At 42.5% G+C, this 21,260-nt stretch overlaps 1 protein-coding gene across 1 annotated transcript; it reads right to left on the bottom strand.

Moving 5' to 3' along the window:
- Window positions 1–511: 511 nt before the first annotated feature.
- On the bottom strand, window positions 512–18,325 carry LOC135504198 (DNA (cytosine-5)-methyltransferase 3A-like). The gene is made up of 25 exons (XM_064922545.1): window positions 18,258–18,325; window positions 16,522–16,670; window positions 15,580–15,725; window positions 15,178–15,400; window positions 13,247–15,054; window positions 12,091–12,262; window positions 11,237–11,296; window positions 10,258–10,325; window positions 9,387–9,536; window positions 8,698–8,781; window positions 8,430–8,582; window positions 8,228–8,335; window positions 7,938–8,073; window positions 7,581–7,691; window positions 7,425–7,466; window positions 7,212–7,291; window positions 6,953–7,065; window positions 6,589–6,857; window positions 6,234–6,379; window positions 5,868–5,958; window positions 5,506–5,654; window positions 5,251–5,336; window positions 3,372–3,441; window positions 3,051–3,169; window positions 512–2,806 (listed from the first exon to the last, which is right to left on the bottom strand). Exons 2-25 carry the CDS (start codon window positions 16,649–16,651, stop codon window positions 2,665–2,667), a joined length of 4,656 nt encoding a protein of 1,551 aa, XP_064778617.1. The 5' UTR covers window positions 16,652–16,670; window positions 18,258–18,325; the 3' UTR covers window positions 512–2,664.
- Between the last annotated feature and the right edge of the window lie 2,935 nt (window positions 18,326–21,260).

The following is a 21,260-nucleotide window of genomic DNA, read 5'->3' on the forward strand; positions in this document are numbered from 1 at the left end:
CCTCTCCTCTACCAAGCTGCTCCTGCATATCCACACATTTCACCTACAGGCTTGGAGTGTACACAACAGGCTATGGTCCCAGAGACCACTGTCACGACTTCGGCCGAAGTTGGTCCCTCTCCTTCTTCGGGCGGCGTTCGGCCTCACCGGCTTTTTAGACACCACCGATCCATGTTTCATTTTCATTTTGTTTCGTCTTGATCAAACACACCTGGTTTCCATTCCATTAATTATGTTCCTTATTAAACCCTCCGACTTCCCTCTCTGTTTTGTGCGTTATTGTTTGTCATGTGGGTTCTCGTTGTTAGTTCTCTGGATTATTGTGTTTGTTCCTTGTTGGAATCTTACTTATTTGAGTACATTTTGGACTATTACTCATATCGGTCTCCTGCGCCTGACTCTGCATTTTTCCATTCACCAACGTCCTCACAACCACCTATAAGTTAAGTGCACACACACTATAATATAAAATCAATAAATTAACCGACTGACAAGGACAAAGTACAAATAATACAATTTGGGAAGTTTATTTCTAATCTAACATGACTGTAGATGTGGGACAAAAGCTTTACATGCAGTTATGAGACTGTGACAACTATACATTAAACTAGTCTGTGGACAACTACACATGTTTTATACAACCTGACCAATATTAAAACATACCATGCAAGAAAATAAGAAAACAGTTGAATAATATAGCACCAACAGGAGTCTAGTGAAGACCCTAATAACATAATACTTTTATACCAATACCTCAAATGTTATCAAAACATACAGTACACAGAACGATATTGTGAATTCCCTTTGTGTTATTAAAAAACAAACAAATTAAAAAGGCCAGCATCTTATGTACGTAAATCACAGTCCAGAAGGTGTTCAACTGATGGTGCTTATTAAAAACAGATGGTAAGAAAAACCCCATTTGGTATCGAGTATGTGTTCGGTCTCTGAGTTAAGAGAAGTTTGACGTCAGTCACCACACTGACACACTTCACGAAAGGAAGGTATGGAACTGACAGACAGCATGAGAGGAAGGTATGGATGCTGGAGGGGAACAAGGGTTCAAAACTTAATTATTAGTTAAGAATCTCAATAACCCCAAATGATAAACAGTACTTATGATTTCAGAATGTAGAGTAAGTTGTTCTATGAGAGAGAGTAAGAGAGAGTAGAGTAAGTTGTTCTATGAGAGAGAGTAAGAGAGAGTAGAGTAAGTTGTTCTATGAGAGAGAGTAAGAGAGAGTAGAGTAAGTTGTTCTATGAGAGAGAGTAAGAGAGAGTAGAGTAAGTTGTTCTATGAGAGAGAGTAAGAGAGAGTAGAGTAAGTTGTTCTATGAGAGAGAGTAGAGTAAGTTGTTCTATGAGAGAGAGTAAGAGAGAGTAGAGTAAGTTGTTCTATGAGAGATGGTTGTGGTATATTTCAACAAACTTGCTGAGAGAGGTGAACAGAACACTGAAGTTAAAACCATCACTTCAACTTAACACACAGTTTACTGGTCATAACAGCACACGTCAAACACAGGCATGAAACCGAAGTGGGTATTTTATGAGTAGGCCCTCCATGTGACCTTCATCAACACCCTAAGAACATACAAGGGAATTTTAAAATAGTTGCTTTCACAAACTTACACGCTGCCTGTCTGATTTACTGAAAGGATTGAGACAACGTTTATGATGTATTCCTTTCCTCAGAGCTTTGTCCAGCTCCCTTTGAAATATTAAAGAATTCATAATAATTACAGGAGAAAAATAGTTTGACGTGTTGTTCCTGGGTTTAAAACAATTGTTTAGTAGGCACTTGCAATTAAAACCGTTCCTCTGCCCACTGCTCCAAGAGAGAGGGAGAATGTACACATCTTACTAATTAAATCAAAGCTGTTAGGACTGGCTTTCAGCAATTTTTTCTTTGAAGAAAATAAGCATGCAGGTTTATATAGCATTCACATGCTTGACTATATCACCCAAATTAAAGTCTATAAATGGCAAGTGAGACAATGTAAGTCAAAATGTGTGTCCTGTGACCAACTATCATTAAAAACCTAAACATACTCTAGCACCACAGAGAGAGTAAAAATGGTGAATATTGGGCAAGTTAAAATACAAACAAACAAGGCACATTTTCTGCCGTGAATTTCAGATTTTCAATTCTCAGAGGATCTTTTTTTCCAAACAAGTAACAAAACATTAGAAGGTTCAGTCATATTTACAAGTGAATATGATTTTATGACTATTTATAAAATCCAATTAAATACAGAAAACTGCAGATTTAAGACACAGATCAGTATTGAGGTAGATAGTGGGCAGGGTTTGAGGTCTGATCTCACCATCATTGACCAAATGTAAACAAAACATCAAATACATGATTGACAAACTTGAACTACTCCAGACAAACCGAAATAACCAAAAAGTGTCAGTGCATTCTGGGAATACTGTGATCACATGACCACAATGCATTGAAACAGCTGCTCATTAACTGAAAAGGAATAAAACAGACAGTAGTACAAAAAGACTAATATGATTGAGGTCAGTCTGATAAACACAGGATAGTTTCATTCACTGAAAAGCAGGGAAGGATAAGTATACTGTTTTTATCCTCCCCTCTCCAACAATCTGCCATTTCATGTTGCTGTTGTTGACAGTGCAGCATACAGGAATGTGAGGTTCCTACTCACAGGCAAAGTAGTCCCTGAGTGGAGCGAAGAGGTGCCTGATGACTGGCACACTCCATGATCGGCCCAGCACGTGTTGCCGCTGGCTCTGACCCATATTGTTGACATCAGTGTAATGCTTGGGAAAGCCAAAGATCCTGCAGGAAGGTCAATCATATAACGTGGAAAATGTTAGAACAATGTAAAAACAACCTGAGTGTAAGTGTATTTGTAGCAGAAAATACAGATGACATTCACTTAACTACCACACTATAAGACCATCACTTAGACAAGTGAGAGCCGTATCCATGAACAGTTATGGTATTAGAATAATGGTAACTATAACAACTTATAAACAATGTAATTACACTGTAATCACTTCACTCAATAATAAAGGCTTACTTCTCCATCTCTGTGCACCAAAGGGAGTCCTCCTTGCCATTAAAGTCGACGGGTAGCCGTCCCATCTTCCCCTGTCTGATGGAGTTGGACTTGGTGGTGATGGTACGAACTTTGTTATACTATAAGGGAAAGAACAGACGGATAACAATCACAGCTTTAACCATGTTTCAAATATGGACATCCCATCTGATGCTAGAAACTCATTCATACATTTGAAAATATGCATTAGAATTAATCTGAACTTCAAACTTTTAACTTCAACCTCTCTTGCCAGTGAAGTACTGATGGCTAAAACCATCTAGAAAAGCTTATTAGTGTTACCTTGGCCGTGCGTCCAAGCTCCAGACAATCTTGCAGGTTCACCTTGTCATCCAGAGAGGTAGCTAGAGGTCTAAGGAGATAAACACATACAGATGAGTGAACTCTCTGCCAAACCATCTTAAAGTAATTTTACTTCATATAGATGACTTGAATATAAGAAAATCAACATGATATTGAGTGCATGTGTTAGTGTTTATCAGTAGGCGTGTGTGTAGATGTATGGGGATGTGTCTATGTGTTAGTTGTATATACAGTTGAAGTCAGAAGTTTACATACACCTTAGCCAAATACATTTAAACTCCGTTTTTCACAATTCCTGACATTTAATCAGGGTAAAAATTCCCTGTCTTAGGTCAGTTAGGATCACCACTTTATTTTAAGAGAGTGAAATGTCAGAATAATAGTAGAGTTATTTATTTCAGCTTTTATTTCTTTCATCACATTCCCAGTGGGTCAGAAGTTTACATACACTCAATTAGTATTTGGTAGCATTGCCTTTAAATTGTTTAACTTGGGTCAAACATTTCAGGTAGCCTTCCACAAGCTTCCCACAATAAGGTGGGTGAATTTTGGCCCATTCCTCCTGACAGAGCTGGTGAAACTGAGTCCGGTTTGTAGGCCTCCTTGCTCGCACATGCTTTTTCAGTTCTGCCTACAAATGTTCTATTGGATTGAGATCAGGGCTCTGTGATGGCCACTCCAATACCTTGACTTTGTTGTTGTTAAGCCATTTTGCCACAACTTTGGAAGTATGCTTGGGGTCATTGTACATTTGGAAGACTAATTTACGACCAACCTTTAACTTCCTGACTAATGTCTTGAGATGTTGCTTCAATATATCCACATAATTTTCCTACCTCATGATGTCATCTATTTTGTGAAGTGCACCAGTCCCTCTTGCAGCAAAGCACCCCACAACATGATGCTGCGACCCCCGTGCTTCACGGTTGGGATGGTGTTCCTCGGCTTGCAAGCCTCCCCCTTTTTCCTCCAAACATAACAATGGTCATTATGGCCAGAGGACATTTCTCCAAAAGGTAGGATCTTTGTCCCCATGTGCAGTTGAAAACAGTAGTCGGGCTTTTTTAATGGTGGTTTTGGAGCAGTGGCTTCTTCCTTGCTGAGCGGCCTTTCAGGTTATGTCGATATAGGACTCGTTTTACTGTGGATATAGATAATGTTGTATAGATATAGATACTTTTGTTTCCTCTAGCATCTTCACAAGGTCCTTTGCTGTTGTTCTGGGATCGATTTGCACTTTTCGCACCAAAGTACATTCATCTCTAGGAGACAGAACGCTTCTCCTTCCTGAGCGGTATGACGGCTGCATGGTCCCATGGACTTGCATACTATTGTTTGTACAGATGAACATGGTACCTTTAGGCGTTTGGAAATTGCTCCCAAGGATGAACCAGACTTGTGGAGGTCTACACATTTTTTTTTTGAGGTCCTGGCTGATTTCATATTTATTTTGATTTTCCCATTATGTCAAGCAAAGAGGCACTGAGTTTGAAGGTAGGCCTTGAAATACATCCACAGGTACACCTCCAATTGACTCAAATGATGTCAATTTGCCTATCAGAAGCTTCTAAAGTCATGACATAATTTTCTGGAATTTTCCAAGCTGTTTAAAGGCACAGTCAATTTAGTGTATGTAAACTTCTGACCCACTGGAATTGTGATACAGTGAATTATAAGTGAAATAACCTGTCTGTAAACAATTGTTGGAAAAATTACTTGTGTCATGCACAAAGTAGATGTCCTAACTGACTTGCCAAAACTAGTTTGTTAACAAGAAATTTGCGGAGTGGTTGAAAAGCAAGTTTTAATGACTCCAACCTAAGTGTATGTAAACTTCTGACTTCAACTGTATGTTTACCTGTTCATGCCCGGGAGGTTTCCCCAGAAGTAGCGAGCTCTGTGAGCTGGGCTCACTTTTACTGCATCGATCAGGATGGGATTGCACTGGACACAGATGAGATTATTAGTCATTATGAAATGAATACGCAAACATACAGCCAAATGTATTGACCAGAGAGAGTGAGAAAGATCCAGAGAGTGAAAGAAGGAGAGAGAGACAGGCCTCATTGACCATGGATTAGCGTATTCTTATAGAAATACCTAGTATCTTTACCTCAAGGAAGCGACAGATGTCAGCCTTGTCATGACCGCTCATGGCCACCACATTTTCAAAGAGCCAAAAGAATGGCCGATCATCATCTTCCCTTGGCCTCATCATGGTCAGCATCCTGTAATATTCAAAGAACAGCCTGCCTGTGCCCTCTGGAAACAGAGACAGAGAAAACCAATGAAACTTCATTAAAACACGTTTACTAGGCCAATGGAAAGGTAAGCATGTACATGTAACAGTAGGCTACTCTGTTAACTGCTGATAAAACAATGTGAAAACGGACTGGATAAAGTGCTTCAGACATTTGCTCTCTACATTGTCTCGTAGAAGCACTCTTTTTACTTTGAAGTCAGGAGGTTCCTTACCAAATAAGCCCTTCTGAGCAGGGTTGACGCAGGCCAGATCATTGCAGGGGCTTCCTCCAATCAGGAGGTCAAAAGGACCCCATTCAGCCAGCTAAAGCAAACACACAGACACACAAAGGTTACCCTCTTAGAAAAAAAGGGTTCCAAAAGGAAAGGGTTGTACATGGACCCCAATAGGGTTCTACCTGGAATCAAAAAGGGTTCTTCAACGGGTTCTCCTATGGGGACAGCTGTCGAACCCATTTAGGTTCTAGATAGCACATTTTTTGTAGAGAATGACCATAGGAGTGTGTGTGTGTGTGTGTGTGTGTGTGTTGTAATGTGTTCTAACATGAATGTGTGTGTGTGTGTGTATGCTGAACTCACATGTTTCCTGGTGATGGTGCGTACGTCGTTGATATGCTCTATCTGGCCCTGGTGTTTGATCATACCCACAGCAATTGACTTCCCGCAGATCTCAGAGGCAATGTAGCGTTTTATGATGAAGCCTAGGTCTTTGAGCACCAGGTACCCTGCAGGAGCACAATGATCATACATAGCCATCCAACACCATTAACCACACCTAAAAAAGACCAAACCCTAACCTTTCTGCACACAGTAACCTGTCAGATAACAGAAGAAACACCTGCCATTGCATACATCCTCATACAACACATCACAATCACTCATCTGTAACAATCTTCCCAAGAAGAATGAAAGCCCATATTGAGAATGTACAAACCTGTGGCAATCCCATCAAAGAGAGACAATACCCGGATGGGTCTGCGTTGATGTGTAGGGACAGAGGGATATATCCTGTGGGGTTCAAATTTGAGGGCACTGTTGTTGACGAAGAACTGTTGAACACGCACGCTCCAGTCAGGCCGTAGCTTGAGTGATCCGTTGCACTGGGATGGTAAGCACATGAAGCAGCTCCACGGGTCCACGTCCTTCAGTTGGTTAAAGGTTCCATCGCCAACCAAAAAGTTCAGGCAGTCCTTACAGAAACACCTGAGAGAGAGAGAATGACAGAGAGGATATGCATGTAAAAGAGGAAATGGGAGTGAAAGAAAAGAGGGGAAAATGTACTCTTGAGCCGTGCTTACCTGCAACAGCTGGCATTGCCACACAGAATGACCTCTTGGCCAGCACAACAAACAGTGCAGTAGGACTGGTAGCCATCTTTGTCGTATCTGTACAAAGTCTCAATAAAGTTCTCCTGTAAAGGTTACAAGGGAACAGCTTTACCATGGGGATGAGGTTAATTAATGACAACAATCTTTCAAATGATAAGCAGACATGATCTAACATGTCTACGTTTACATAAATAAACTGAACAGTCATTAAAGGACGTAGTTGGTTTACCTTACACTTCTGGCAGAGACTCCCTTCAAACAGTGGGTGGAAGGTGTGGATGTGGGGGGTTCCACATGATAAACAGAATTCTGAGGTGATACAATCATTAATTGTATACATTAGTATAGTAAAATTACTGATTCCATTATATGCCATATTTCAAAAGCGCAGAGAAATACAGAGCAAGAAAATACAATTACAGTGGTAAAGAAATCAAAATACCTTCAATTTTCTTGCCTTTCATAACCTCTTGTAGCATTGCCCCTATGAACAACAAAAAAGGAATTGAATTGATGTAAATATAATTATTTAGTGACAGAGTAATTAGAAAAACTGCCCTCATTAATGAATATGGATTACGGTGGGATTAGCACTTACCTCTGCTGTAGCCCTGATTCCCAGAGGATGGTCTGTTCTTTTTCACATACTTCTTCTTAGCTGGGGGTTTGTAGTCTGACAGAGCTGAGTCTGAAGATTCTGCCTTCAAATCTTTGGGAATGAAACAAAACAAAAAGGAACTGAGATGACCTGCTAATAGAAGTGTAACTACAGTGTTACTACACAGGAATAAGTGTTACCCTGTTGTGGAAATATAATAGAAGCAACGCAAAGCACTACGGGGTGAAGTTTCACCTAGGTACAGAGCTCGGTCAGCTTCCCCTCCCCCAATCCTAACTTTAACCATTTGTGGGGAGATCACCGTCTAGGAGCAACTTCACTCTAAACCACACATACCTGCAGGGGCTGGGGGGTTGAACCCATCTGGTCCAGTGGGCTGGAATCCACTGTGGGCCCAGTCCAGCATCAACTTAAGCTCCTCTTGTTTATTCCCCGCTGCAAGAAAGGACTTCTCACAGCGTTCACCAGCCAACTGCACAGACATGAAATATGAGTGGTGAGTAATGTGGTGCTTGGTGGTATTATACAGTATGGAATATTGTGATATATATGTTAAGGTAACAAACAGGGATGTACAGAGCTTTACAATGGAATGTTATACAGTGATAAAATAATTCCAGCCCTACCTCAAGGACCTGGTAGATGGCATCTTTGTAGGTGGGCAAGCTGGCATAGGAATTCTTGCAGAAGCCCTTTGCAAAAGCTGCAAAACACAGAAGCTTCTCTGTACAGATCTGAAACACAAAACGAAGGAAGGATTCAGATCAAACATCAATCTGTTCTGCAGATCAGTCTTGTTATTTACAACGAGTCAAGTCAAGTCCTCACCTCGGAAAACATGCCGTCTCCAAAACACTCTACCCGGCGCATGGAATCAGGCGGTGTTTTGTTGGACTTCCAGAGCACCACCACTCCAGGCCACCAGGAGAAGCCCTTCACCTTTCCCCACACCAGCTCTCCAGTGGGGAAACCCTTCCCATCCTACAGGGTGAGACCCCAGGAGATGGAGGGTTATTCACATGGGTTTACATGATAAGGAAGTATTTTGCCATGCATAGCAAATATTTGTGATACTAATTGTCATGAAAGTAGGAACCTGGTAATCAACTCCCTTCTTTGCTGCCCTGCGACTCGGAGTAGACACATTGGATGTTGATGTTTGATTCTCATTCTTCAGGGGCTGAAAATCAAAAATATTTATGCTTGAATACACAGATAAAATAGTCTGAAGACAATGACAAACACATTCACAGATTAACCTGAAAAATGTAAACAAAGACATTTGAAAGGGTGTCTAATGGGTGACTGCAATTGTAAATATCCGTTTTTTTTTACATGTAATACGCTACTCTGGTAGTTGGTTTGTCAGCATTTATTTAAGCGACCCAATCCAGCTGACCATGGTGCACAATTGAGAATGATAAAGGTGAGGAAATTGGAGACTACCATGTCCATAAAAAGTGTTAGAAGGGAAGTCAGAACGTTAGAATCCGAATCACAAGAGCCATGCAAAAAAATTATGATGTGCCAATGACAGCCAAGCACACCTTTATAACGAAATATACATGTTCTGTTGTTTTGACAGTACTGCGCCTTTCACTGTCCCATTCGCCAGAGGGGCTCTCCTACAGGCTGGTGGGTGAAGATATAGGAGGACAGGCTCATTCTTATGGTTGGAATGGAATTAATCCATGTGTTTGATACTGTAGCCATTACAATGAGCCTGTCCTCAGGTATCTCTGCCCACCAGCCATCACAGGTAGGAGCACAGGTGAGAGTACCTACCGTCACAGCCTCAGACTCCTGGTCCTTTTTGCTGTAGTTGTCAAGAACCTGTGGCTTGGCCCAGGCACCAGCACCAGCCTGAAATACAGCTCTCGCCTGTGGCTTCTGGCGTAAGCTGCTCTCCCAGCCATAAATGCCCTTAATGTTGCCCTGAGGGACAACACACATGCACACACACATATTAAACACATCGAGCACACACATTTACGCATTCAAGCACTCACACACACTCACCTTCTCACATCCAATAACTAGCCCACTACTACAAACCATAAAGCAGATCACGTGAAAAAAATTGAAAAGAAAAAGAAGAAGATAAAGAAATCTACTGATGAGGTTAGTTTGTGAGACAAGGGTGAAAGGCTGGCATGCACTTGTCCTAGGAATAGTTTAAGGTTTTGAATTCAAAGAATGTCAAATCTTAGAGAATGGTTGATTGGACAAGCAACAGCAGAGTTAAGCATACTGCTGACCTCTATTTAAAAAGGCCTGTAGAGAAAAGTTTACCATAATGTCAAGATTTGGAGACATCCATGTACACAAAAGATTCATGAACACTTTGCTTTGTTTGATTTGAAATAATTATATTGTTTCCATTGTCAGGTGTTGTCACATGCAGTTTACTTGGGGTTTAATTTGTCACACATCCCCCCCACTTCAGCAAGGTAAAAACAAGCATAGGCTCCAATATCTATGTCTGTTTTCTACTGGGAAGCTCTGTTATGCGAAGTTGATTATGAGTCCCAAGAAAACAATAACGTCACGCTTAGCTAAATCTTACATTACCATATACATCGAATTGGTTCACCCAATACTGCCAGACATGAAATATGGTAAAAAAAAAAGAAAGAAAAAGAATACTAAACATTACCTCCATAGTATTTGTCCAAATGACATCATCCTCAACGAACACAGTATGTTCCTCATTCTTTGGTCCATCTACAAACAGAAATTGTTTTAAACCAAATAACATTTTATTTATTTATTTTTGCCTGAAATTGTCTAAAGGTGAAAAGACAGCGCATAGACAACTAAAGAGACAGGGTTTCATTGAAAAGCATTGAGAGAAATTTTAATTTCAGTTTACATTGACTGAATTGAAATGAAATTAACCCCAACCATGGGAAGAGCAAAACGCGGATTGTGAAGCATTCTCTGGTAATGTGTCACCGGTACACTGCTTAAATCGAGTATAAAAGGTCCAATACAGCGGTTTTTATCTCAATAACAAATAATTTCTTAAGTACCCTAGAGTGATTGTTTTCAATTAAAATGGTCAAGAAGAAGAAGCAGCAGGCCAAAACTCCATCCAACCAAAACAGGCTGAATTTTCAGGCAGTCTTTTCAAACAGCTCTTAAACTAAAAGGGCAGTATTATCATTTTCACAATTTCGCAATATAATTTCAACCTTATAGCATGGAAATACATAGAAAACAGGGAAAAATAATCACTGCACTGGGCTTTAAAGGGGTCAATCAGCAGTTGAAACAATAACAGGGACGGAGCTGGAGAAATGTAACCACTTTCAAATTCATAGACAAGTCTATGGATTCAAGGACTGACCATCCATGATATCAACAGTATCATTTTAAGGCTTTAAAGTGTTTGCTTACATTTACTTTGTTTACAAACATTGGAGTAAAACAAGCTTATATTTTAGGTTCTGACAGGAAAAGACAGTTGAAATAAGCTCATGAGGCATTTAGAAGTTATATTCTTCAGGAATCAATGGGTACATATCATTCATTTATAAGTCCAAATGTGGATGTAGCAACTGCTGATTTCCCCTTTAAGTGATCTAGATGATTACCAATGATCATCTTCTGTAAATGTCAATAGCTTATCTTACTGATTATCTTCTGCAGCCGCACTGTGCATGGCTTCACTGTCCCATTAAGGTAATTCACCCCTGGAAAACAAAACATTGATGCTTCCATTATTAACAGGGATCCTGTAATAGAAGTATGTGAAACACTGAATCAATGGACAGTGTAAGATTACAACCCATATAATACTGAATTCTGCCATCATGACTACAATATTAGATGACAAGATGAGTAGCTGTTTTGGTGCTGTGTAGGGTGTCATGTCAAAATGCACTTTTGCTCTCAGGGCTTGTGCATATCAGACAATGCTAAGGGCACCACACACATGCAGAGATGATGACAAATGGTTTCTAATATGTGACAGTGCCCATGTCAGGGTATTTGCATGCACACGTTTTGAAATTCATATGAGAGGCATACAATTATAGCGAACTCAACCAATGGTATGGTATGTTGATAGCATCCCCTCTATGATAATACCATCCCCTTTAAATAATAATAATGAGTTCTCACAAAAATATATACATCTGTCTATTCAGTCTGTTAAACATACACAACAACTTCTATAAGACTGTCCAGAAATGTAAACCTGAAGCATGCTCATGCTACACTAACCTACCCCAACAATGGAGAGCTGGCAACGTCCTGAGCATCTCAACCCATTAAAGCTAACCCTTTCATGTGTTAATCCACGTGATAAGCTGCTTGCCGGTACACACACACAAACTAATGCTAAACCAAAATGGAACTGTACCTTTAAAAAAGCATTTGAGTGCTCTTGTGGGTGCAACTCAACACATTATTAATATACTTAATTATTATAATTATATCACATTCTATTATATTCCTATCCCAGTCCCCTAATGAAATAACGTACCTGATGGAATCTTTCTGGAACGACCTCGACTTTCCTTCTTTCTGCCAACCCCGTTGACACTGTTGTTGTCTGAGAGAGTGCTATCATTGGTAAGGTCTACTTCCCGAATGGAGTCCAGCTCACTCTCTGTCACACTGTCAGCGAACTGGTCAGCATCCCCATTCTCCACAGCCTGAGAACACAGACACAAATAATATAGATGCAGAGACTGACTGACTGACTGACACACAGCTTTTGGACAGACCTCTTGACTTTTTCCACATTTTGTTAGGTCACTTAATCTAAAAGTGGTTACATTTTCCCCCCACATCAATCTACACACAATAGCCCATAATGACAAAGCAAAAACAGGGTTTTAGAATTTTTTGCTAATAAAAAATAAAAATAAAACCCGAAATGTCACATTTACATAAGTATTCAGACCCTTTACTCAGTGCTTTGTTGAAGCACCTTTGGCAGCGATTACAGCCTCGAATCTTCTTGGGTATGACGCTACAAGCTTGGCACACCTGTATTGTGGGAGTTTCTCCCATTCTTCTTTGCAGATCCTCTCAAGCTCTGTCAGGTTGGATGGGGAGCGTTGCTGCACAGCTATTTTCAGGTCTCTCCAGAGATGTTCGATCGGGTTCAAGTCCGGGCTCTGGCTGGGCCACTCAAGGACATTCAGAGACTTGTTCCGAAGTCACTCCTGCATTGTCTTGACTGTGTGCTTAGGGTTGTTGTGTGCTTAGGTGTACCTTCGGCCCAGTCTGAGGTCCTGAGCGCTCTGGAGTAGGTTTGCATCAAGGATCTCTCTGTACTTTGCTCCATTCATCTTTGCCTCGATCCTGACTATTCTCCCAGTCCATGCCACAACCATGCTTCATCGTAGGGATGGTGCCAGGTTTCCAGGAGTGTCATAGCAAAGGGTCTGAATACTGTAAATAACGTATCTAAAAAAATCTAAAACCCTGTTTTGGCTTTGTCATTCTGAAATGTTTTTATTTAATCCATTTTAGATTAAGGCTGTAATGTAATATAACGTGGAAAAGGTCCAGGGGTCTGAATACTTTCCAAAGGCACTGTAAGTACATAAATGGGACAGTACCAACGCAATAAATTCCATGCAGGCATGCAGTGACACACACGTGTGTGATGCTTTTTATCTTTCACATACCTGTGTGAAGACTTTCTGAGCTTCAAGTGGGGGGCAGGGCATGGCTAAGAGGGTCAAAACAAGTTTCCTGAAGATGGTGGTCGACCCAGAAGCCTTCAGCACAGTGCTCCAATGTTGCTCCAGCGAAGGTGCTGCTGAGTCATTCTGGACCCCTCCATCACATCTTTTTTCTACCTCTTCCCCCTCTCCCTCCTCTGCCAGCTGGTATTCCAGGAACTCCTTGTTCAGCTGGCTGATTTCCTCAGGTGAGCTGCAGAGCCCCAGTTTGGCCCCCAGCTCTCCCACAGCCTTCCCCGTCACTTTCAGCCTGCCCTGAGGGCTCAGTAGCTGAGCCATGCTCCTCAACACACCGTCACTAAGAGGCAGCCCCTCCGCCACGCGGGCTGTGAGCGCTGTGTAGAAGGACAGAGCCTGTTCCTGTAATAACTGGAGTGCTTCACTTCCTGTCTCTGATGACTCACACAGGAAGTCCTCCACTACAGCCCCACCCACGTTCAGCTCTGCCCCTGGCAGGTGGAACTTTGTGGTCTTGAGGAGAAAGGTGTCACGTTCCTTGAGGAAGAGCACGACGGCTTGAGGACGGAGGAAACTGGAGGCATAGGAGCGCAGGAGGCCGCTGGCATCCTGTAGGATCTGCACCAAGTCAGCCCGGGCTGAGCCCTCATGGTGATGCAGTCGCTCCTGGAAGACACGGAGGGGCTCTAGGGCCTGGTCCAGAAACATGAAGATTGCCCTGAGTTTGGGGTCCTGCAGCTGTGTGCAGATCAGCTTAGCCTTATTATCTATGTTATCCTCTTCATTACAGGAGCTGAAGTGGGAGGTGAGATCGGTCCACATTCCCAAAACCTTCCTGACTAACATGCAGAAGTTAAGGCAGCAGGTGGTGAGGGGAAGGGTGAGGCCATCAGTACCGCTAATGCTGGAAAACAGTTCCTTCAGGTTGTCATCCTTGGTGGAGCAGGAGGAGTAGTGGGAGTAGATATCTACAATAAGCTCCTGGGCCTGAGTGGAGAGCTCCGACACCCCAGCATGGCAGGCTGCATCAGCCACTCCATACAGCCCACTTAGCACCAACATGTTGGTGTTGAGTTCCCTGAGTTGTGAGCATATTGGCTCTGAGGCAGAACCATTACCATCTGAGTAGAGAGCAGCGAGGTTAGCTGCAGGAAGCCCAAACCTCTCCAAGGTCTCCACCAGAGCTGCAGCTGTTTTCTCTCCAGCATTGTCATCATCTGGAGGCTGCAGAACATCCAACAGCCTGATGCAGTGCCTGGCTTCCTTTACATCAAAATACCCCACTAGAACTACAGAAGCCATGTCAGTCTGCCCTAGCACCACTCCTCCGTACATGTATATGCAGTAAGGAGTCTTTTGGCAGGCAGACACTATGTCCTCTGGGTACTGTAGTCCCAGGACATACTGGCCGTATCTGTTAGACACTTGGTCCTCAGCCGCGGAGGGACCAGAGACACAGTTGGCTTGAATGAAGCGAAAGACCAACTCACTACAGGGTGGAAGGTCACTGCAGCTGCCCTGACTGCTTTTCCCTGGCTCTGGCGTTAGGGTGCCATCACTGGCAGCCAGGGAAAGCTTGCAGTGCTTCTTGGACTGTGAGTGACGCTTCAGGTCAAACAGACCTGAGTGATAGATGTTGAGGTTAAGATCGCACAGACTGCAGTAGGCATAGATCTCTCCCAGAGTGCTGGCCCCCACCCAGGAGTAAGTCTCCCTCCATATATCCTCATAAATAATACTTTTCCTTTGATACTTCCCTAAAGCTTCTTCCTCCGTGTCGGTTTCCAACACCCCTGTCGAAAAAAGGAAAACACAAATTGATTAACACAAAAAGATCAACAATAATCTATCTTGAGTATAAGGTTAGAAACAGCACAAATAATATTTCAACCCATGATATGTAAAATACTGAACACCTGATTGACTGGGACTGTGGCTGGCAGAATTGTGGCCCTTGAGGTGAAGTCTCTGAGGAGAATGTAAGTGGAATCTGGCAGGCTGGATGTACTGGCCTTGGCGAGCCTCTACAGGGTTATACACCTGCCCTGCCAGGTTAGCCTGGAAAAACCTCTTGAACCACTTCAGGAATATGAAGTTGGGCTGGAACTTTCCGTTTATCAGCTCCTCCACTGGAACAGTCTAAAGGGGAGGGATTTAGAACAATAAGCAGATACCACAAATAAACTAAGGGAGAATCCCTCTGCTCATATATAAAATATTAACATACAATAAAAAAGATCCTTGACTTAAATGTGATGGACAAAAAGCTATGGGTGTAAGTCATTTATTTACGGAAACAAAATGGGGTGTAGTCAAACCTTGGTGACACCAGTCTTGTTGAAGCCAGCTTGGAGCATATTGTAGTTGTGGAGGAAGTCTGACGTGTCCTGGGCCTGGAACTTCACTGTGCTGAGGTCGATGCACCCAGGGAAGATCCAGTCCATCAGCTGGCAGTAGCAGGAACCTTCACACCACAGCCACACAAAAGAGGTTCAGTCGTGTGGCTCAGTCGGTAGAGCATGGCGCTTGCAACGCCAAGCGTTGTGGGTTCGATTCCCGCTGGGGCCACCCATATGTAAAAGTAGTGGCCCCAGCTGACTTGTAAGTCGCTTTGGACAAAAGCGTCTGCTAAATGGGATATATTATTATATATTAAGACCCTTTAGTAACCAGGGACAGCAGGACAGAATAGCATGTAGTCTCCAACAGGTTAATCACGAGCTACCAGAGTAACAATTCTGAAAGTACATGCAATTTTCACATTTTCCACCGCAAACTGTCATAATCAAATCTCACAAGTATCAGACACTGCAAGCTCCCAGCTACTTTCTAATTAATGTAACACTGACATTATCCCACTCCTGATTAGTCACTATTGGCTTAAAAAGACAAACCGAACACAATATCCGCCAATTAAATGGCAGAGAACATGGTGCACTACTTTCTCTTGCACACTAAGGACCCGGGGAAGAGTTTGCAGGGGAAAGGAAGAGAAAATAACGTGCCTATTTAAAAGCTAGAAAATAATGACTAGATTACAACAGGTTTAATTATTTTTTAAAGTAGCTCTCATGCTAGAAAAGGTTGGAGACCTCTGCTATAGTGAAACGTGTGCTTTTCATCAGACATTAGAGAGAAAAGTACCTGTCCACTAAGCGTCAGGAGTCTACGTTTGTTCTGTATGATAAAAGCATTGTAGACGGCTCTATGATTCTTGTTGTAGCATAGCAATGAAGCTGTGTGACCTAGTGAGACAGTACCTGAGCATATGTGCTCCACCCGGGTGAATTTGATGTCCAGGGTCTTATTGAGCCAGTCCAGCAGTTCAAAACTGCTGCATTTCTCTGCAGTGGCATCTGGGGTCTGGTCCAGGTCCACATTTGTCGCCATTTTTTCTGTTATTTAAAAACTGACATAAAAACAGAGACGTTTCACATGGACATCATAGCATTTCTTTCAAAATATAAAATTTGAACCTCTGTAATATTTTTTAAATAAAAGTACTGGTTTCAAATGTTATACACCAACAACAAAATGACAATCCTTCTGTATTTAAGCCTATATTTTCTTGGGTCAAATTTGTAATTACCAGTGTCACATTTTGATTTATTGACAACAGTATATCTGTCATCTGAAGCCATAACAGCCCCCAATCAGGCAAAAAGAAGATGGGGACCACTCTTTCATAGGAAGGTCCAAAGCTCTATGTTGTCATATCAACTATCATACCTATTCCATAATTAAACCAACCCGGTTCCCCTTCAGGGGGCAGCATGGGGTATTGGGGTAGACAACAGACCAATGGATGGGGCCACTCAATCTTTTGTTCTACAGACAAAGGGCTGCTTGACTTTTTGTTGTTGTGTGGCAATAGTCAAAGGACAGTTCTTCTCCAAATCAATCCTACTATTTTACACAACATATTTCAGTAATATTAGGCTATCCTTTATAAAGTCATAATGGTTGTACAACATTAAACAGACCCCTTTAGGGGTTCATCATAAGACTGACTGAAGGACTCGGAAAAGGGAAACTGCCAATGCAACAGGTAGTTTATTAGGTTTAATTATTGTGTAAGTATATGGGTGTGTTACATAGGCGAATTCAAATGATCAGATCCATGGGAGAATATTGCAGGCATACGTTTGCAAAACGTGCAACCCACATTGCTTTCCCTGTCTGTTAGTTCTGAGTTCGACACGCTGGGTCATCACTAGTTACCATAGCCACAGTCCTAATTTTGGCTAAACACCGCCTCTTTCAACAATTGATCTTCTTAAAATTGGATTTTAAACCTAACCCTGGCCCGAACCACCCATTTTTAAAGATATAGCCCATTTAGCTTTGTGGCAACTAATGATAACCGCCAGCTGGTTTCATTTCTCCCCCTTCCTATGTGTATAAAGAACTCTCGCGGGGTAATTTTTGCCGCGAATGTTCCATGCAAAGGAAGAGCAGGAGTCTTTTCTTGATCTTTTCTCCGATACAGGTTACTGCCAGACATGCACACTGCAGCTCAGGATTTGGTAATACTGTAGCCTAGCTTCTATTGTCAACAAAGCTGTTGCCTTTATACTGGTGGGTAATCCAAGACATTATGACACTATAAACACTGTACTTTTTTAATCTTACCTTGTTCTTCAGCATTGCCCTCTAATCTAATATTCCCTAACAGACATGTAAACAAATACTGTAGGCCTATTCATTCTAAAATACAGGGCATTACTTCTACTGACATTGTATGATCAAATACAGTAGGCTACAGTAACATCGGGGTACGCATGCCAGTTCCTAGGCTGTTGACTTGTCTTTTGTGTCGTCAACCAGGCTTTGCGCTTTTGTTAATAGGTGGTAGTAGACTAATTGGCATACACAATGTTGGCTATAAGCAATAAATATACACTTAATCATAGCGTCACCATTCGTGTCGCATGCGAAGTCGTACAGTGGAGAATGATAACTAGTGGCTTTAAAATATGAATCATGGGTTACCTACCTTTGTTGTCCTTCCTCATGGTAGACTGCCACCGGGATGGAGAACCACGGGCTACTTCCCCAATACTCTCTGATGACGTCTCCCCAACCTGGCTATTCTGATTGGCGGACTGTACGAAAAGGGGACGTCCGGTATGGCTGTACCATACAACCGCAGCTCGAGTTAGAAAAAAAGACAAGGCCCGGATGTTGAAATTGTGCAAAATGATACAATTGTATTTTATTCGCGTTTGCTCGACGATTTATGGAAACACTGTTAAAAGCTTGTGCGTAATGTCCCGTTGGCGACCGATTGATCGGCGCAAACTTTATTGCCAGTTCTTGACTAAGTTGGCCGACCAGGGAAAACCAGTCGTGGGCTATAAAGGGCCTCGAGTACGACTGAAAAACCTCCTGACCATATGGATATCACCATTGCTAGACTTGATCTGAAATAAATTCGAGTAGAGACCATCCCCCAGGCCGTAGCCATGGTACCCATGTAAGCCCTGGGGTGGTACAGAAGAAAGGGGGCCTCGACCCCAGGAGAAGGGTCCCCTACAACACCCAAGGTACCGGCGGCCACGGCCTGACAGCCTTGCAGCGCCTAGGGGAGTGATCTCCTCTTGGCCCGAGGGACAGGACGGTTATTGATTCGGAAGAGCAGGAGGGAGCTTGTACAAAGGACCGAAGACATTTGTACACATTTTAAATGGCTTTTACAGTTTGGATGTTTTACAAGAAAAATACTTTTATTCATGGTTGTTTCTATTGTTTTCTATTCTATTGTGTCTATTGTTTTCTATTGTAATTTTTAACAAATGTAAATGTAATATTCAACTGCTGTGTTTTATGCTTTTATGCCATTTTGTCTTTTTTTATTTCACCTTTATTTAACCAGGTAGGCTAGTTGAGAACAAGTTCTCATTTACAACTGTGACCTGGCCAAGATAAAGCAAAGCAGTGCAACAAAAGCAACAACACAGAGTTACACATGGGATTAACAAATGTACAGTCAATAACACAATAGAAAATCTGTATACAGTGTGTGCAAATGAAGTAAGGAGGTAAGGCAATAAATAGGCCAATAGTGGCGAAGTAATTACAAATTAGCAATTAACACTGGAGTGATAGATGTGCAGATGAGGATGTGCATGTAGAAATACTGGTGTGCAAAAGTGCAGAAAAAAGCAAAAACACATATGGGGATGAGGTAGGTAGTTGGTTGGTATGGGTTATTTACAGATGGGCTGTATACTGCTGCAGGGATCGGTAAGCTGCTCTGACAGCCGATGCTTGAAGTTAGTGAGGGAGATATGTCTCCAACTTCAGTAATTTTTGCAATTTGTTCCAGTCATTTGCAGCAGAGAACTGGAAGGAAAGGCTGCCTAAGAGGTGTTGGCTTTGGGGATGACCAGTGAAATATACCTGCTGAAGTGCGTGCTATGGGTGGGTGTTGCTATGGTGACCATGTGAGCTGGGACAAGGCAGAGTTTTACCTAGCAAAGACTTTTATAGATGACCTGGAGCCAGTGGGTTTGGGGACAAATATGTAGCGAGGACCAACCAACGAGAGCATATAGGTCACAATGGTGGGTAGTATATGGAGCTTTGGTGACAAAATGAATGGCACTGTGATAGACTGCATCCAATTTGGAGGCTATTTTGTAAATGACATCGCCGAAGTCAAGGATCGGTAGGATAGTCAGTTTTACGAGGGTATGTTTGGCAGCATGCGTGAGGGAAGGCTTTGTTGCAAAATTGGATGCCGATTCTAGATTTAATTTTGGATTGGAGATGCTTGATATGAGTCTGGAAGGAGAGTTTACAGTCTAGACAGACAACTAGGTACTTATAGTTGTCCACATATTATAAGTCAGAACCGTCCAGAGTAGTGATGCTAGGCGGGTGCGGGCAGCGATTGGTTGAAGAGCATGCATTTAGTTTTACTAGCGTTTAAGAGCATTTGGAGGCCACGGAAGGAGAGTTGTATGGCATTGACGCTTGTTTGGAGGTTGATTAACACAGTGTCCAAAGAAGGGCCAGATGTACAGTATACACAATGGTGTCGTCTGCGTAGAGGTGGATCAAAGAATCACCCGCAGCAAGTGCGACATCATTGATATATACAGAGAAAAGAGTCGGCCCGAGAATTGAATCCTGTGGCACCACCATAGAGACTGCCAGAGGTCCGGACAACAGGCCCTCCGATTTGACACAGTAAACTCTGTCTGAGAAGTAGTTTGTGAACTAGGCGAGGCAGTCATTAGAGAAACCAAGGCTGTTGAGTCTGCCGATAAGAATACGGTGATTGACAGAGTCGAAATCCTTGGCCAGGTCGATGAAGACGGCTGCACAGTACCTCCTTTTATCGATGGTGGTTATGATATCGTTTAGGACCTTGAGCGTGGCTGAGGTGCACTCTTGACCAGCTCGGAAACCGGATTGCATAGTGGAGAAGGTACCGTGGGAATTCGAAATGGTCGGTGATCTGTTTGTTCACTTGACTTTCGAAGACTTTAGAAAGGCAGGGCAGGATGGATATAGGTGTGTAACAGTTTGGGTCTAGAGTGTCTCCCACTTTGAAGAGGGGCATGACCGCGGCCGCTTTTCAATCTTTAGGCATCTCAGACTATACGAAAGAGAGGTTGAACAGACTAGTAATAGGGGTTGCGACAATGGCGGTGGATAGTTTTAGGAAGAGAGGGTCCAGATTGTCTTGCCCAGCTGATTTGTAGAGATCCAGATTTTGCAGCTCTTTCAGGACATCATCTGTCTGGATTTGGGTGAAGGAGAAGGGGAGTCTTGGGCCAGTTGCTGCTGGGGGTGCAAAGCTGTTGGCCGGGGTTGAGGTAGCCAGGTGGAAAGAGTGGCCAGCCGTAGAGAAATGCTTATTAAAATTCTCCATTATCGTGGATTTATCGGTGGTGACAGTGTTTCCTAGCCTCAGCGCAGTGGGCAGCTGAGAGGAGGTGCTGTGTACACTGACTGTGTATATTGGTTCCTGACTTCCCTGAAAAGTTGC

The sequence above is a fragment of the Oncorhynchus masou genome, chromosome 18 (assembly GCF_036934945.1).
Source record: "Oncorhynchus masou masou isolate Uvic2021 chromosome 18, UVic_Omas_1.1, whole genome shotgun sequence".
NCBI lineage: Eukaryota > Metazoa > Chordata > Actinopteri > Salmoniformes > Salmonidae > Oncorhynchus > Oncorhynchus masou.